The 17414-nt window shown below is 38.7% G+C and overlaps 1 protein-coding gene across 4 annotated transcripts in view; it reads left to right on the top strand.

Moving 5' to 3' along the window:
• The window catches only part of LOC132381198 (protein phosphatase 1 regulatory subunit 12B-like), a 221291-nt gene that overhangs the window by 169142 nt on the left and 34735 nt on the right, over window positions 1–17414 (top strand). Inside the window, exon 1 of one of the 4 annotated variants that reach the window (XM_059950492.1) lies at window positions 12282–12843. The exons of the other annotated variants lie outside the window; for them this stretch is intronic. Coding sequence (XP_059806475.1) covers window positions 12742–12843 — 102 coding nt within the window. The 5' untranslated portion in view covers window positions 12282–12741. Of the gene's footprint in view, window positions 1–12281; window positions 12844–17414 lie in introns of those variants that run through there. 4 annotated transcript variants of the gene reach the window in all.

Below are 17414 nucleotides of genomic sequence, written 5' to 3'. Positions count from 1 at the left end.
CTCTGCAACATCTTATGATCCTGTTCCTTGGAGTCTCCGTACCAGGCTGTGATGCAGTCAGTCGGAATGCTGTCCACCATACATGTACAGTGACATACTAAACCTCAAACTCCTAATGAAGTAGTCTTCATGATTGCATTATGTGGGAGGTATAGGACATATCCTTCCAGGTGTTGACATCCAGGAGTTTAAAGCTGCTCATCCTTTAGTGATAGCCCCAAATAAAGTGATGTGGCTCTTGATCAAAGATGAAAATTGTATTTCAGATGGAGGTATATATGTGCTTCAATTGTTTGTGTTGATGTGAACAATGGTGAAATGCTGACTTCAGTGCAACTAATCCTCCAAAGTGAAGTTTGCTGCTCTTAAGACGTGTACAAGTGGTGGTTCTGGTAGCGAATCAAAGTTGAGGCATTTAAGGAAGATGAAAGAAATATTGATTGCTGAGGAATTTGTAATTTATAACCCTCTCTTGTAGCTGCAATGCAGGTTTTATTTCCTGACACTTGAATATATTTGTCAGTAACTGCAATTCCTTGGTTCAAAAATAATCCTTACGACAGATTTACTTATGGGTCCTGAGGTGATTCAGGAATCCGACACTTTGCCAACAAACATGGATTTCCTTGAATATCAGTACTGCTTACAGCATATCCTGTCCCCTCCTGTTCTTGTATCACATACACTGCTTTCCATCTTGAGCGGCCATTGTCTGATTGAGCATGAGACAGCATTTGTAGCCAGTTTGTTATGATGCTTGGTCATGCTCTATGGGGAAATCTGGCTGGAGTTTCATGCAAGGGTGTTTATTAAGTGTGTCAAAAATCTAAATTACAGAACTTAATGAAAAAGTGAAGAGAAAACTGCCAATGTTTTCAAAAAAATCTACCAGAAACCTGAATGACAAGGCATTGTTTGTGTGTGTAAATGCACACATGTACAGAGTATGTTTACCGAGAGCTCTCTATCAGTTGATGGTGTGCTTCTTCCAGTTTTTGATATCAGCAAGTGTTTTCTTGAATAGTACTTTCAATTTTATAATATTTCACCCAACCATTATGGGTGAGCTGAGATTAATGGGCTTTTTTGGGAAGATGAAAATCTGGCAACTACCAGATTAATTGTGTCATTGTTAATAAAAATTGTTATAACAATGATGCTGATAGTAGTGTAGCAGTCTTTTCACTTGATGCAGATGATCTTTCACAGTCAACACTGGCAGTACCCCTCCAGATGCTTGAGGTGCCTCTTCACATTAAACCAAATGTGAAAGTTAAATTCCTGCCATAATATTGAGTGAAGAATTCATCATTAATTGTACATGGATTTAAATCTTAGCTAATGTTTCTAGTGTCCAGAAAAATGTTTGTCTGCTGTGCTCTACACAATGCATGTTTTGACTTGTTTCCATCTACTGTAAGTAACATTTATTTCCTGAACAATTTAGAAAGCCCGTGTGGCCTTTGTCTTGGACTCATTTTATATTCTTAAGTACTGTTTTGTAAAAATGCGAAGGGTTGGATGTTGCTCAGTTGTGCCCTTTCTGGGTATGGACAAGCTCTGTCTTGGATAAACCAGCTATCCAGCTGATATCCAAATATGGTAAGGTATGCTTGGGCAGTGTTTGCAGCTTACTCCTTGGATGCAGGTCGTGGAATAGGTGAAACAGTATGTAAAATGAAATACAGTATCAAATCATTCATTGTCAAATTTTTGTAAAGACTTGAGAGGGCTGTAAAAACAAATTACTGGAATTATTATTAAAGAATATACTTTGGGTTATTTTGATAAAGTATAAAATCCATTGAACAAATCAGAGTATTTATACACTGGTTTGACCTGATTGGAGTATAATTGATAAATAAAGTAATCTTTACATGAAGAATTATAATTAGAGTTCAGTATATAAGCAAACTGTGTAATATTAACAACTGTTAATAGTTTAAAGGCGTTTTTTTTAATGCAGTGGAAGCATAACTTTCTATTTATTTAACATCTTTAAATGAACACTGTTGACATGATAAAATGACATTGAAGCAGATGACGAAAAGCTTCACCAGTTAAGTTTTAAAGAGTACTTAAAAATAAGGTAATATCTGGAGAAATTGGAGAGGGATTTCCGAAGCCTCAATAGCTTGCAGAACAATTAGTTTAAGGGATGTTGGAAAAAGTCAGAATGGAGGAGCATAGATGATAAGATTCTAAGAGATTAGAGCACTGGAGTAGCGAAACCAACAGATAAGAATTTTTAAATCCTGTTTATCCTATCTTCTGGTCCTGAAAACTTTATAGTTATATTTAACACTTTCTGAGATGTCTAATATTTTTCGGACTAAACAAATTGATGATTTGATTTGCTTGCCATATATGTAGCATTTCATAAGCAAGTCATGTGAACTAGAACTGCAATTTGATCATTTGACCAGAGCTAGTCAACTTCAATAATGTAAAATTTTGCCAGTCTTTTGAAGGTCCATTCATGATGAAGACACTTTACAACAACATGCATTGCTAAAAGATCTACAGTTGATTTTTCTTAATGGCACAGGATAAGATCTAAATGTGCAGAGGAATCAGCTGCCTGATAGAAAAATTGTAAAATTACTACCTTTTTTGAATTCGTTGTACAGATCTTAAAAATTAGTGATGCTGAATATTTGACTCCAGTATTTTTCATTGTTTGGCTCAGTGTTTGACTTTAATATGCCTATTAGGCAGATTGAGACTTGCATCTAAACTTATAGCTGAAATAATACTGCATTGATAAATGTATAACTCTCTAAACTTTGGAAACCTTAGCTTTGTAGTCCATTATATTTTTTTTAAAACTACCTTGAGGCATGATAACACTAACAGAAGACTATTTAGAACTCTCGGGCTGCAGCTAGCTGGGAAATTAATTCTGCACTGAACTGTATTATTTCTCCATCTGTGTCACCAAGTTTAAGATTACCACACAGATCCCAACCTAGCTGATATACTTTTACTGACATTTCTTTAATATTAAACTCTATGTAGAGGAATATCTGAGAGGAGCATGGCAATCTATGATTTTCTTGCCAAGAATTATTTATTTTTTAACATTTTTTTAAGAGCTCTAAATTGCTTGTTTGGGCCCAGTTGAACACCACCTGTTGTCACGTTTGTAGAAAGCAAACCAGCGAACACCTTACATGACTTAATGAGGGCTCGAGCAGTAACTAGTAGTTAGGCTGAATACAGTTGATTCCTTGCAACTGGAACCCTTGACAAAGTCAGAGCACGTCTTTGCATCCTGTCAAATAAAATAATACTCGGGTCCGGCAGCATCTGTGGAAAGAAGCAGTTAATGCTTCGGGTCAGTGGCCCTTTACCTTTGACCTGAAATATTAACTCTTTCTCTTTCTACAAATGTGGTTCTCCAGTGCATTTCTCCTCACAGGCTTCAGATATTTACCAATGGTATTTATTGTAATTTAAAGCATATGACAAGTATTAAAATGGCTGTAAGTAAGATTTTGTTACTAATGTAATTCAAAATATTTAACTGAAAAAAAACTAAACACTTCAGAATAAAACAAATGTGAATTTTAAAATAACTCCAGACAGGGTAGTTCCCACCCAAGTGAATAGGTTCTGATTATTTCTCTGGTGCATTATATGCGGACCTGATACCTCAGCACTATGGTAGGGACTTCCAGCAAAGCCAGGTTCTGACTTTGGACTTCTTATGGCCCAGTGATGGATGGGCATGTCCGTCACCTTCAGTTGCTTATGGACTTATGGTTGAACAGCTTCTTGCAAAAGTTCCCTGATCTTGAATGTTCAGGATGTTTAGATACATGTATTCTCATTGATAGGTTGGACAATCAGCTCATGGGGAGTGTTCTCTACCCCCCCCCCCCCGGCCCCCCCCCCTTAGGTGCTGTGTCCTGCAAGGCTCTGTTAATTTACAAGATGCTCTATGGAGGTATTGAGACCTTGCCAGCACGTTGACATCTTTTCAATTTGCAGAAGGCAAGTTCGTAATTTCCATTTAGGTCAGTGGCACACTGGCAGCAGGTTTTGCTCAGTATTCTGTAGAAACACTTTTTTTCTGCCTACTGAAAAAGTGATGCGAATAAGCATCAACTGTTCCCTTTCTGAGCAAGGGAAGAAAATGTTGTGATTATATATAATTCATTGGATACATAGTTAATGTATCCCTGTGACCCTTCTGAACCTCCCATCACAGCGCTAAGTAGTATTGCACCCATATTGTACTGTCTCAGTACTGTTATATTTGTGTGCTGTAGCACTTACTTTTTATTCGCAGTTGTTTTGTAAATAACACTAGTCTTTGCATTTCTGGTTGGATGCTAACTGCATTTCATTTGGCTTTATATCTGTACTCGGCACAATGACTACGTTGAATCTAATCTAATCTAATGTTGACCTTACGGGGTAGAAACAAGAGCTATACAAGAACTAGGCAAAAAGTCCTGGTATGACCTGTGGAAGGTTATATTGAGAGCAAAAACAAAACAATTCCAATAGAAGCTAAAAATTAAATCAGATGCATGTCAGCTCTGGCAGGGTTTGCAGGCCATTACTTCTTACAAGACAAAACCTAACATCATGATTGGTTCTGATGCTTCACTCCCAGATGAGCTCATTACCTTTTATGCACATTTTGAAAAGGAGAATAATACTATGCTCGTGTAAATCCCTGCAGAATCTGGTAACCCTGTAACTGTCTCGGAGGTCAATGTCAGAATGTTTTTATGAGGATGATCCTCGCAAGGTGTCAGGCCCTGATGGTGTGCCTGGTGGGGCACTGAAAACTTGTGCCAACCAACTAGCGGGGAGTGTTCAAGGCCATCTTCAGTCTCTCACTGCTGCAGTCAGAGTTTCTCGCCTGTTTCAAAAGGGCAACAATCATACCAGTACCCAAGAAGAGGAGGGTGAGCTGTCTCAATGGCCATCACTCAGTTGCACTCCCATCTGCAGTGATGAAGTACTTTGATAGGTTGGTCATGGCCATAATTAACTCCTTCCTAAGCAAGGACCTGGACCTGCTGCTGTCTGCCTATCGCCACAGTAGGTCTACGGTGGATGCATTCTCACTGGCTTTCTACTTGGACAATGGCAGTACTTTTGTCAGGCTGCTGTTTATTGATTTACAGCATCATCATACCCTCTGTACGAATCAACAAGCTCCAAAGCCTAGTCGTCTGTACCTCCCTCCACAATAGGATCCTTGACGTCTTCATTGGGAGACCACAGTCTCTGCTGATCAGAAATAACATCTCCTCACTGACAATAAGCCCTGGCACTCCTCAAGCATGTGTGCTTAGCCCATTGCTGTACTTTGTACAGCAACGACTATGTACTAGGCATAGTTCAAATGCTATCTATAAATTTGTCAATGGCACAACTACTGTTAGCAGAATTTCATATGGTGACAAAGTGGCGTACAGAAGTGAGCTTGATCAGCTGGTTGAGTGGTGTTGAAACAAAAACTATGCACACAATGTCAGTAAGACCAAGGAATTGATTGTGGACTATGTTGAGGGAATACACACCAGTCCACATTGGCGGATCTACAGGGACAGCTTCAACTTCCTTGATATCAACATCTCTAAAGATTTATTCTGGGCAGCTTGAGACTAGGTGTGTCACTAAGGATTTTCATAAATTTCTACGGATGTACCATGGAGCACATCTATGTATTTGCATCACCATCTGGCACGGAGGGGGCCATTGCACGGGGATGGTAAAAGCTATAGAAAGTTGCAACCTCAGCTGGCTCTGTAATGGGCACGAGCCTCCCCAACATCAAAGACATCTTACAAAGGCAACGCCACAAAAAGGTGGCATCATCATTAAGAACCCTGAACACCTTCCTTGCATTGCTAGCATCAAGGAAGAGGTACAGGAGCTTGAAGACGAACCCAAATTTTAGGAACAGCTTCTTCCTCACCACCATCAGATTTCAGAATGTACAATGATCCCATGAGCATGACTACACTTTTTTCTTTGTGTTTTAGTACTAATTTAACTGAGTTCTCCAGCAATTTTTGTTTTGCTTTAAGCTCCTGCATCTGCAGTCTCCTTCCTTAGGATTAAAGTAGTATTTGTATGAAAGTTGCTTGATAAATGGCAGAGTTGGTGAATTTAGAGCTTGCTTCCCATGGTCTGAGATTCTGTGACCTTATGGCAGATTGGCTTTCCCAAAATTCTGTTACCCTCTTGTTACTTCCTCTCTTAATATAGATCCGGTATTGTGCTCTATTCTGTGTACTACTATTTCTATCCATCAGGTCTGTTTTTCTTTCTTCAAGTTATGTACCATCCATTGAATAGATTTTCCCTTTCTTCAAAGTTGTATTTCCCCTGACCTGTTTTCATTATTCTTTCTGCTTGTTCTCCATTTATTAACTAGTAGCTGTGACATATTTTTCATTATATACTTGAGCAGTATGGAGGTATCAATTGACATTTAATTAGTCTGTGTTCAAATCCCATTTAGCAAAAGTAATTTTTATTGGAGATATATATTACTTTGCTGGAGTACTATGATGCCAGTTGAACTGACTAGTGTTTTAAACAGCTAATTAAAAAGCTTCTCACCCTCTCCTCTGTATATTGCTTTGCAGGAGTACTGTGATGCCAATTGCACTGACTGGCATTTTAAACAGCTAATTAAAAAGCTTCTCACCCTCTCCTGTCTTCTGTTTGGTGCCAGCTTGACACCTTCTTTGTCAACCAGTATTTTAATGTTCTAAACAGTGTTACATGCAAGCAATTGACTTTATTGTTAACAAAAACACACACAAAATGCTGGTGGAACACAGCAGGCCAGGCAGCATCTAAAGGGAGAAGCGCTGTCGACATTTCTGGACAAGACCTGACAAGTCCTGACGAAGGGTCTCGGCCCGAAACGTTGACAGCACTTCTCCCTATAGATGCTGCCTGGCCTGCTGTGTTCCACCAGCATTTTGTGTGTGTTGTTGTTTGAATTTCCAGCGTCTGCAGATTTCCTTGTGTTTGGACTTTATTGCTAGCCTGTTTTCATAATCATTTGGGCCACTGAAGTACTGTGGTGTTTCATATGTTGTGAGTAGACAGTGTATCTGATCCTTGGCATTACAAATTCTTCTACTATTCATTGAGTGTGATGCTTTTTCAAACAAAGTTTTTTTTAATTTTCTAATTGTCGTCATTGTACTATGTGTGATTTTTCATATTTATGTTATATTTATGGTATAGCTTTCCTGGTTGAAATGGGGAGTGCAGTTCTGAGCTAGTGTGAACATGTGGGAAATACAGGCCTAGAATCCAAATTGTTTAAGTGTTTAAAGCAGGTTGCTTGCAGGATTAATGAACATTGGAGTTATGTAGGTCCCCCATAACATTGATTTTAAACTCTGTTTGTCACAACACTGGATTGGCAATGTGCATGATTACATGAAACTTTTCCAGTAGAGCATCCTACTGTGTCTAGCTGGTGTTTGATCATTATGTGACCAAAGTCTATAGTTATCCATAGTTTAATGGATCAGAAATCCTTAACCTAGAATTCAAAACAGTTTTTAAAAATATTTTTTAAAAAAATCATTACTGTTAAGACTTTATAAAGGTGTTTTAGTTGTGCATTATGATGCAACTGTTCTTGTTAGTCTAAGAGAAGCAATAACTGAAGAAAGCATATATTAAGGCAGTCCAGTGAGTACCAGCACGATTTAAAAAAAAACTTTGGGCAAAGGTAGGTCATTTTCCAAAATTTGCTAGAAATTTGTCCAACATCTGTATTCAATTTTTGTTAAAGCTGCTGGTGCCAACATTATGTACTCATTTTTAATGTGTGCATGACCACCCAACTGGACATCACACAAGGGTGTTCATGCTGTTTGCAGTATACTTCATAAATGGATTAAAAGCCATTTAGAAAAGATTTGATGTCTATGCTATGAAAGCTTGTTGAACAGTGAGCAAGACAGTGGTCCTATTGGGTTAAAAATTTCTAAAGTGTGTCATTCAGATAAAAGGTCTTTTCATATGAAAGTCTAAAAGGTGATCCACACATTTCTCACATGAGATCTTCTGGGTGTAACACAAACCCTATAAAGCTTGCACAACTGGTGACCTTAATTGTCTGTGATTCTTTGCGGAAAATTTAACAGCAGGTTGGCCAATTTTATCTTCAGAATTTAATCAAATGTTTAGTTTTTTTTTCTGTATCACCTGAGAGAGGATTTGGTATGTATGAACATAGAAGCATTCAATTAACTTTTCTAGTTGACACTGTAAACAATGAAGTTCCTTTTGATCTAATATCCATAGGATTGTATCAAAAATATAGAGTAATTAAGGATTTGGCCCATTGTGTTTCAGGTTTTTTGAGTAACTAATGTCAGTATCTCTACTCATTATTTCAATGCCCTGCAAATTTCCTTTGTAGAATGATATATATTACATCTTAAAAATTACAACTAATTTAATTTTACTATTTTCTGGCATAAATATGGCCTTCATATTTTTTCCCTATTTCCTTGCAATTCAAGGTAAGTAGTAAAAACCTTTGATCTATGCCCTGTACCAACTCTACCAACAGTCCTGACAGTGAAAAGTTCCTCTTTGAGGGGTATTTTGAATGCCTTTATTTAATTTCAAGTCAACGGGGGAACCAGACCCAGCTTGTTTCATCTGAGGCTTCTTAAATTTTTGAACCATTCTGGTACGTTTCTTGCACAATGCCTTTATAAGAGGGTGACCTCATTCCTGAAGAGTGGTACCCAGATCTCAACAGCAAGTTACATCTGCTCAGTATATCTTGTTCTTTTAACCCATCTGTGCTTGTGAAACCATATTTTATTTACCTGTTGTTTGTGGATGTTAACAATGTTGGAAATATCTAGAAGCAAACTATTTGTTCACTATTTATTCAGTCATACAAAAGTATAGCACAGAAACAGGCTTTTCTGCCCATCTAGTCCATGACAAACCATTTAAACTGCTTAATCTTATCGAACTGCATCCAGACCATAGCCATCCCTACCCCTGCTATTTATGTATCTATCCAAACTTCTCTGAAACGTTGAAATCGAGCTTCCGTGCACCATTTGCACTGGCAGCTTGTTCCACATTCATGATCCTCCGAGTTAAGAAGTTTCCCCTCGTATTCCCCTTAAACTTACAACCTTTCACCTTTAACCCATGACCTCTAGTTGTAGACCCACCCACAATCTGAGTACAAAAAGCCTGTTTGCATCTACCCTATCTATGCCCCTCATAATTTTGTATATCTCTATCAAATCTCTACACCCCTTATGATTTGTACAGCTCTGTCAAATCTCCCTTCATTCTTCTACATCCCAGGGAATAAATTCCTAACTTATTCAACCTTTCCCTACAAATCCTGGTAAGTCTTTGAGTCCCAGCAACAATCTTGTAAATTTTCTCTGTACTCTTTTAATCTTACTGATATCTTTCCTGTAGGAAGATGACCAGATCAATGCTCCAAATTAAGCCTCACCAACGTCATGTACACCTTTAAAAGCATAACATCCCAAGTCCTGTTCCCAATACTTTGATTTATGGCTATCATGCTAAAAGCTGCCTTTAATACTCTCTTTATCTGACGCCACTTTCAGTGAATTATGGACTTGTATTCCTGATCCCTCTGTTTTATCACATTTCTCAGTGCCTGAGCATTCATGTGTAAGACCCACCCTAGGTGGTCCCACCAAAATGCAACATCTTGTACTTGTGTGCATTAAATTCCATCTGCTATTTTTCAGTCAATTTCTCCAGCCAGTCCAGATCCCGCTGTCAGCTCTGTTAGCCTTCGCTGTCCACTACTCCACCAGTTTTGTTGTCATCTGCAAATTTGCTGATCTAGTTAATCACATTATCATCTAGATCATTGATACAGATAAGAAACTACAATGGACCCAGCACTGATCCCTGTGGCACTCCATTCGTCACGGGCTCCAGTCAAAGAGGATGTCATCTACCACCGCTCTAGTTTCTCCCACAAAGCCAATGTCAAATTCAATATACTGCCTCATCTTGAATGCCAAGTGACTGAAACTTTTTGACCAACCTCCCATGCAGGACCTTGTCAAATGCCTTCCTAAAGTCCATATAGACAACATACATAGCCTTAGCTTCAATTTTCTTTGATAGCTTCCTTGAAAAACACTAAGACTGGTTCTGTCGATGACATTGCTGCTGCTTTGCCTCTGTGTATGTCTCCCGAGTAAATGCAGATACAAAAAATCTATTTAAGATCTCCCCCATTTCTTTCAGGTTCATGCAGAAATTACCATCTGATCTTCCAGAGGACCAGTTTTGTCTCTTGAAATCCTCTTACTCATAACATACCTGGAGAATCCCTTGGGATTCTCCTTCACCTTGTCTGCCTGGGCAACCTGATGTCTAAGACAATGGAACCACGGAATATTGAGCTGCCAGTCCTGCCCCCTCCTGAAGTCTCACGAATGTCATAATTCCATTTGTTGACCTATGCCTTAAGCTAATCTGCCCTTCCTACAATCCTACTTGCATTGAAATATATGCACTCAGAACATTACTTGCATCTTTCTCAACCTTTTGATTCAGACTTTGATGTCTTAACATCTCTCTCCTCAATCTCTCCACTATATTTTATGGCACTCCGGTTCCAATCTCCCTGCAAATCTAGTTTAAACCCCTCCTGTGCAACACCAGCAAACTTTCCTGCAAGGTTATTAGTCCCATCCATTTTAGGTTTAAACCATCTCTTCTGTACAGGTCCCACATTCCCTGGATGAGAGATTGGTGATCTAAAATGTTGATGCCCTCTCTGCAACCCCTTAGCCTTGTGTTAAACTATATGATCTTCCCATTTCTGACCTCAGTAGCAGCAGCATGGGTAGCGATCCTGAGATCACAACCCTGGAGATGCTGTCCTTTAACTTTGCACCTAACTCCCTGAACTTGCTTTGCCGAACCTCATCGCTCTTCCTGCCTGTGTCATTGGTACCTACGTGGACCATGACCTCTGGTGCTCACCCTCCCATTTATGAATGCAGAGGACTTGATCTGAGATGACCCTGACCCTGGCACCTGGAAGGCAACATACCATCTGGGAATCTTGTTCTCGTCCACAGAACCTCCTTTCGGTCCCCTAACCAATGGATCCCCTATCACCACAGTTCGCCTCTTTTCCCCTTCCTTGAGTCACAGAGCCAGACTTGGTACTAGAGACCTAACCGTTCTTACTTTCTTCTGCTACGTCATCCCCTACAAAAGCATTCAAAGTGGTATACCTGTTGTTAAGGGGAATGGTCAGAGTGGTACTCTGCACCGGCATTTTAACCCCAACCCCTTCATGGAAGTCACCCTGTCTCCTGTGTTCTGAATCTTGGGTGTAACTATCTATCTTCCGCCCTCTCAGCCTTTCGAATGATCTGGAGTTCATCCAGCTCCAACCCCTTAACATGGAGTGTTTGAAGGTGCAGCTGGATGCACTTCTTGCAGATGAAGTCGTCAGGGACACTGGTGGTCTCCCTGCCTTCCCACATCCCACAAGGAATATTCCACCTATCCTGCCTGGCACCCCTCCTGCTGTAACTGTGCAATTATACAGAAGGAACAATAAATAAACTGGGGGGAAAAAACTACCTAGAGCATTTTCACCTTCTCTCGCTCAAGCTGCTCCATGCTGAAGCCTCGAAGAGGTAAAGCTTCAAATAACCACTCTAACACTGTCGACACTTCAACAACAGTTGTTTTAACCATATAGTTCCTCTTTTGTAGAAAATAAAACATCTAGATGCAAATTAATTATTTATAGCCATTTTCAGCTTGCTTGATTTAACATGGTTAATTCCTAAAGTCACTAGTCTCTTCTGTATGTTATTAGGGAACGGACTACATTGAGAAAACAGTTTCAGCCATAGTGAGGAAATTCATAGTTTATACATAAAATACACAGCTGCAATAAAAATTCTTAATTTCACTGAATGATAGCAAAGAATTTTGACCAAGACAGTTTATGTATTTGAATGATAAAGCTGTTCTAAAAGTTATTGTGATTTTGTTCTGTCTTCTAAATCTGGGAATTTCTACGTCCTGAACTGGTGACTTGTTAAAGCGATTGAACCAATATGTAAGTCGGGAAACTTTTAAGGAGTTTCTTCCTCAGAGAAAAAAATAATTCCCAGCTGAAGCAGAAAGTGCCTTTGGCTTAACTCCAGCATTCCTATTCAAGTCAGGAAAAAAAACTGGAATGTCAAAAGAAAGCAATGCTTGAAGCAGCCCAGCTAAGGCAGTAAGAACAAACTTGCTGTATTCATACATCAGCGAGAGTTGTTCCAGCCCTTGATGTGAGCAGAGTCTTAAAATGAAAGATTGCATTTTGGTATTTACCTGAATTTAACCTTCATATGATACAGTTCAGGTAAATTGAGAACTATTTTTCTGCAGCTGCAGTATTTTGAAAGACAGTCTTTCAGGACTTTGTTTGTTGCTTTCATCTGCTTTTTTAGAATGTACTGAACTCGGTGAAACTAAAGAAGAAAAGTTGACTGGAGGACCATCAATTTTCATCTAACAGTCTTATTTTCATTTTGCCTGTCAGCTCGCAATGTTGTAAAGAAAATCTTCAGAATTTCAGCTTCGGATACAGAACAAACCAGTTCTGAAGGCAGCGTGTTAGAGCGTAGAAAACTTACTCAGAAAAGTGAACATTAATGCAATACTGATCAGAAGTGGATATCTTGGATTTGGGTAACAATGTCAGCGCTATATTCTAGGAATAAGGACGTGACGAGGAGCAGGAAAACACAGCCCGAGACACCACCTTGCTCACCTTCACCCACTAGCAAGACATTTCGAGTAAGCAAACCATTGGCTTTCACTGGAGTTCTTTGGTATGGTAGAAAATGGTCTTGGTGAATGCACGATCGATAATGCAGAAGTACAGTTAGGTGGTAAAGAATCCTGCAACATCTGACACAATTGCCTTTGAAACGGTCTGTTTCTATTTATGTGAATTGAGAGTTAATTGCATATTAGTGTACTGGATGTTTCAGGAAAATTCAAATGGCAATCGCAGTCTTGTAAAGATTTACATTTAAATAAAACACGCTGTTGAGTTTTTCTCACTATCCTAAAGAATTATTGCTTACTGCCTGCTATGACTTAATTTTGTCGAGTAGACCAAATCTTTAGATGGAGCAGATAGTAAATGTAATAATCAAAATCTGTCATGTGTTTTGAAAGTTCCGATTTGTATGGTTCTGTTTACTGCTCATTCGGAGAAGTCTGAGCTCATGTTTTCCTTTCTGGTAATTGGCAATGACATATGTACTCCCAAGGGATTCACCTCAGTAATAGTTTTATTGAAAATACAAGTGTTCCCAATAGGTGAATAATCCAAATAAGTAAATTTATTGTAACCAGATTCATTTAATGCCAGTTCTAATTGTGTGGTCTCCTTAAGCATATACAGGGACAGTTTACGGGAGGTTATTGTGGGATAATGACGTCATAATTAGAAACAACTGTTGTGGAACAGACTCTGTACTGGTTCACATTTTGAGGGGGTTTGGAGCGCACAAGGATTGCTGGAAGTAATTGCAAATCTTAATGAATTTTTAATCAAAAGGCCACTTAAAATGAATGGATTTGTGTATTTTGTGCTTAAAGAACTTTATTTTCTTATGAACATGCTTGTGAAACTACAATTTTTATGGATCTATAATTTTGAAATTCTGAATTGCTTCAATATGCATTTCATTGAATTGTTTGACAATTCAAAATTCTTAATTCCTTTTATTTGCATATGCTCTGACAAGACAGTAATTATGCTCATTTTATTCTAAATAACTATCAGAGCAGGAAAATTTTTCAGTATTTGATGCATACATTAAGCTTACAAGAATTTCATCAGTTTTAAAAGAATCTGGTCAAAAAATTAACAAATTAAAATGTGTCTATAATCAAACGCAAATAAAACAGTAAGTATCTAGGGAAGGTAAATTGAAATGTCTCAGTGTATACTGATTTACAATTAAGGTATTTCTAAAATTCTTTTGTGAAGTAAACTTCCATCCATGAGAAGTTCTTTAGCTTGATCAGCTTCTCCCTGTTTCACTTATCTTTTTTTTAAACGTATTCATCTTTCACCGTAATCCTTTTAGAGCCAGCATGTGCCTTGCGGCAGGACATATTTAGGGCAGTTCCTCATTTGAATCTGAAGCACTACGTAGCTAAGGCCAACATTACAAACAGTCCTGGATATCTTTGTCCAATACTCAGATACACTGATAATGCTGTATCTTGTTAGTAATAAGCTAACATTTCATGTACATTTTTTGTGTGAAGCATAAAAGAAAAAAACAAACTTTTTGCTTTTCTTCCTTTCCCTTTTCACTATTCTATTCATTACTTCCTGTTTTGACTGGCTTTTATTTTTGGAATCTTTTAATTTTGGTTTCAGATTTGATTTATTAAATAGAATTATGGATATGTTGAAGCGACAAACAATTATGCTTGATAGGTCTGAATTTTTGTGATAAACCTGAAATGTAATGTTGAACAATTCTCCCAATCCCAAATTGCACGAAGTGAAATAATTGCATAAAGTCAAACTAATGAATAGGGTTTGAATTCTTATGTGGAGTTACTGACAATGATGTTAGTGTTCAACTTGCTGCTGTCAGTTTGATCATTTTAAATGTTTATTAGATTAGGTTCTGTTGTACTCTTTTATTTTCTATTTGGGCACCAATAAATTCAACTAGTTAGAAATATGTCAAATCAATATGCATGTATGGCTTTGTGAAAGGCAGGTCATGTCTGACAACCTGATAGAGTTCTTTGAGGAGGTGACCAGGCATGTAGATGAGGTTCGTGCAGTGATGTGATCTACATGGATTTTAGTAAGGCATTTGACAAGGTTCCACATGGTAGGCTTATTCAGAAAGTCACAAGGCACAGGATCCAGGGAAGTTTGGCCAGGTGGATGCAGAATTGGCTTGCCTGTAGAAAACAGAGGGTCGTGGTGGAGGAAGTACATTCGGATTGGAGGGTTGTGACTAGCGGTATCCCACAAGGATCAGTTCTGGGACCTCTACTTTTCGTGATTTTTATTAACGACCTGGATGTGGGGGTAGAAGGGTGGGTTGGCAAGTTTGCAGACTCAAAAGTCGGTGGTGTTGTGGATAGTTAGAGGATTGCCGAAGTTTGCAGAGAGACATTGATAGGATGCAGAAGTGGGCTGGGAAGTGGCAGATGGAGTTCAGCCTGGAGAAGTATGAGGAGGTACACTTTGGAAGGACAAACTCCAAGGCAGAGTACAAAGTAAATGGCAGGATACTTGGTAGTATGGAGGAGCAGAGGGATCTTGGGGGTACATGTCCATAGATCCCTGAAAGTTGCCACACAGGTAGATAGGGTAGTTAAAAAAGCTTAATGGAGTGTTAGCTTTCATAAGTTGCGGGATAGAGTTTTAAGAGTTACAGAGTAATGATGCAGCTCTATAGAACTCTGGTTAGGCCATACTTGGAGTACTGTGTCCGGTTCTGGTTGCCTCACTAAAGGAAGGATGTGGAAGCATTGGAAAGGGTACAGAGGAGATTTACCAGGATGCTGTCTGGTTTAGAGGGAATGGATTATGATCAGAAATTAAGGGAGCTAGGGCTGTACTCTTTGGAGAGAAGGATGATGAAAGGAGACATGATAGAGGTATACAAGATATTAAGAGGAATAGATAGTGGACAGCCAGTGCCTCTTCCCCAGGGCACCACTGCTCAATACATGGCTTTAAGGTAAGGGGAGGGAAGTTCAAGGGGGATATTAGAGGAAGGTTTTTTACTCGGAGAGTGGTTGGTGCGTGGAATGCACTGCCTGAGTCAGTGGTGGAGGCAGATACATTAGTGAAATTTAAGAGACTACTAGACAGGTATATGGAGGAATTCAAGATGAGGGTTATATGGGAGGAAGGGTTTAAGGGTCAGCACAACATTGTGGGCCAAAGTGCCTGTACTGTGTTGTACTGTTCTTTGTTCTATGTATCTTTTTGAATGTACATGTAGCTTAGTTGGAAGTATTGTTGCCTCTGAATCAAATTCATAAGTTCAAGTACAATTGCTGAAATTCTCAGCTGCTGCACTCCCGTCTAGTACTGTCATTCAGACGTGGTATTTTCTTGTTTGACTTGAAACCAAGGCTCTTTGTGAACTCTTTCAGCTGAATATTTACAAAGTCCAGTATCAGCATTTCAAAAAAGCACACGTGAGTTGTGCTTGGTAGGGTAGCCAAACCAATCTTGATTTCTCAGCATGGCATTTTAAAACAAAAATGGTACATCTAGTCATTATCTCATTGTTGTTTATCAGAAATTGCAGAACATCTGCCACATTGCCTACACTGCATTAGTGACCACATTTCAAAAATACTTTTGCCCTCAAAGTACTTTTGGGATGTTCCTAAGGTTAATCGATGTAGTGATGTTCTGCCTGATTTGTAGGAGAATAACACAGTTTCTCTATTTGTATTATTAAATCATTGGTGGTATGGAAAATATTATTGAATATGTTATTATTCTACACTGAATATTTTATCCTAAATTTGTATATCCTTTTGTTTGCTAGCCTTACTGATAATTGACTGACCTGACAGTGGCCCCTTTTACTCAAGATGTTAAAGATACAAGACAGCAGTGTTTGGATTGGTTTAGAATAGCCATCACATTTTAGGGTCCAATCATCAGACTTTGAAGCAATTTTCATTGAATGTTTGACCATCAGTACTTTGATATCATACAGATCAGTCTGTAGTTTACCAGCATTAGCAAGGAACAACCAGATTGTTACTTTAAATACTCTGCAAATTATGGATACTGACAGAACAACTTTGACCGATTGCAATTCACAGGTATTTAGACCTATTTTATCATTTGCCTCCAAATACCCTCATCTTCCTAGTTACTGAAATCAGGCTAATTGGCCTATAATCTCCTTTCTTCTGCCTCCCTCGCTTCTTACAGTGGAATGACATTTGCAGTTTTCCAATCCTCTGGAATCATTGCAGAATCTAGTGATCATGACTAATGCCTCCACAATCTCATTACGAATCATGCATCTGGTCCAGGTGACTTATCTATCTTCAGACCTTTCAGCTTCCCATGCACCTTATCCTTAGGAATAGGAACAGCATTTATTTCTGCCGGACACTCAAATTTATGGGATATTGCTGCTGTCTTCCACAGTGAAAACTGACACAAAATCATCAGTAAGTATGCCTGCCATTTCTTTGTCCCTCATTACCATCTCTCCAGTGTCATTTTCTGTTGTTCCAATATCCACTCCTGCTTCTCTTCTACTCATTATTACAGTATATCTGAAAATTTTTTTGGTAGCAGTTTTTGTATTATTGGCTGGCTTACTTTCTTTCCTGTCCTT

The sequence above is a fragment of the Hypanus sabinus genome, chromosome 25, assembly GCF_030144855.1.
Source record: "Hypanus sabinus isolate sHypSab1 chromosome 25, sHypSab1.hap1, whole genome shotgun sequence".
NCBI classification, from domain to species: domain Eukaryota; kingdom Metazoa; phylum Chordata; class Chondrichthyes; order Myliobatiformes; family Dasyatidae; genus Hypanus; species Hypanus sabinus.
The sequence above is the reverse complement of the archived record's forward strand: the minus strand, read 5'-3'. Positions and strand labels throughout refer to the sequence as shown.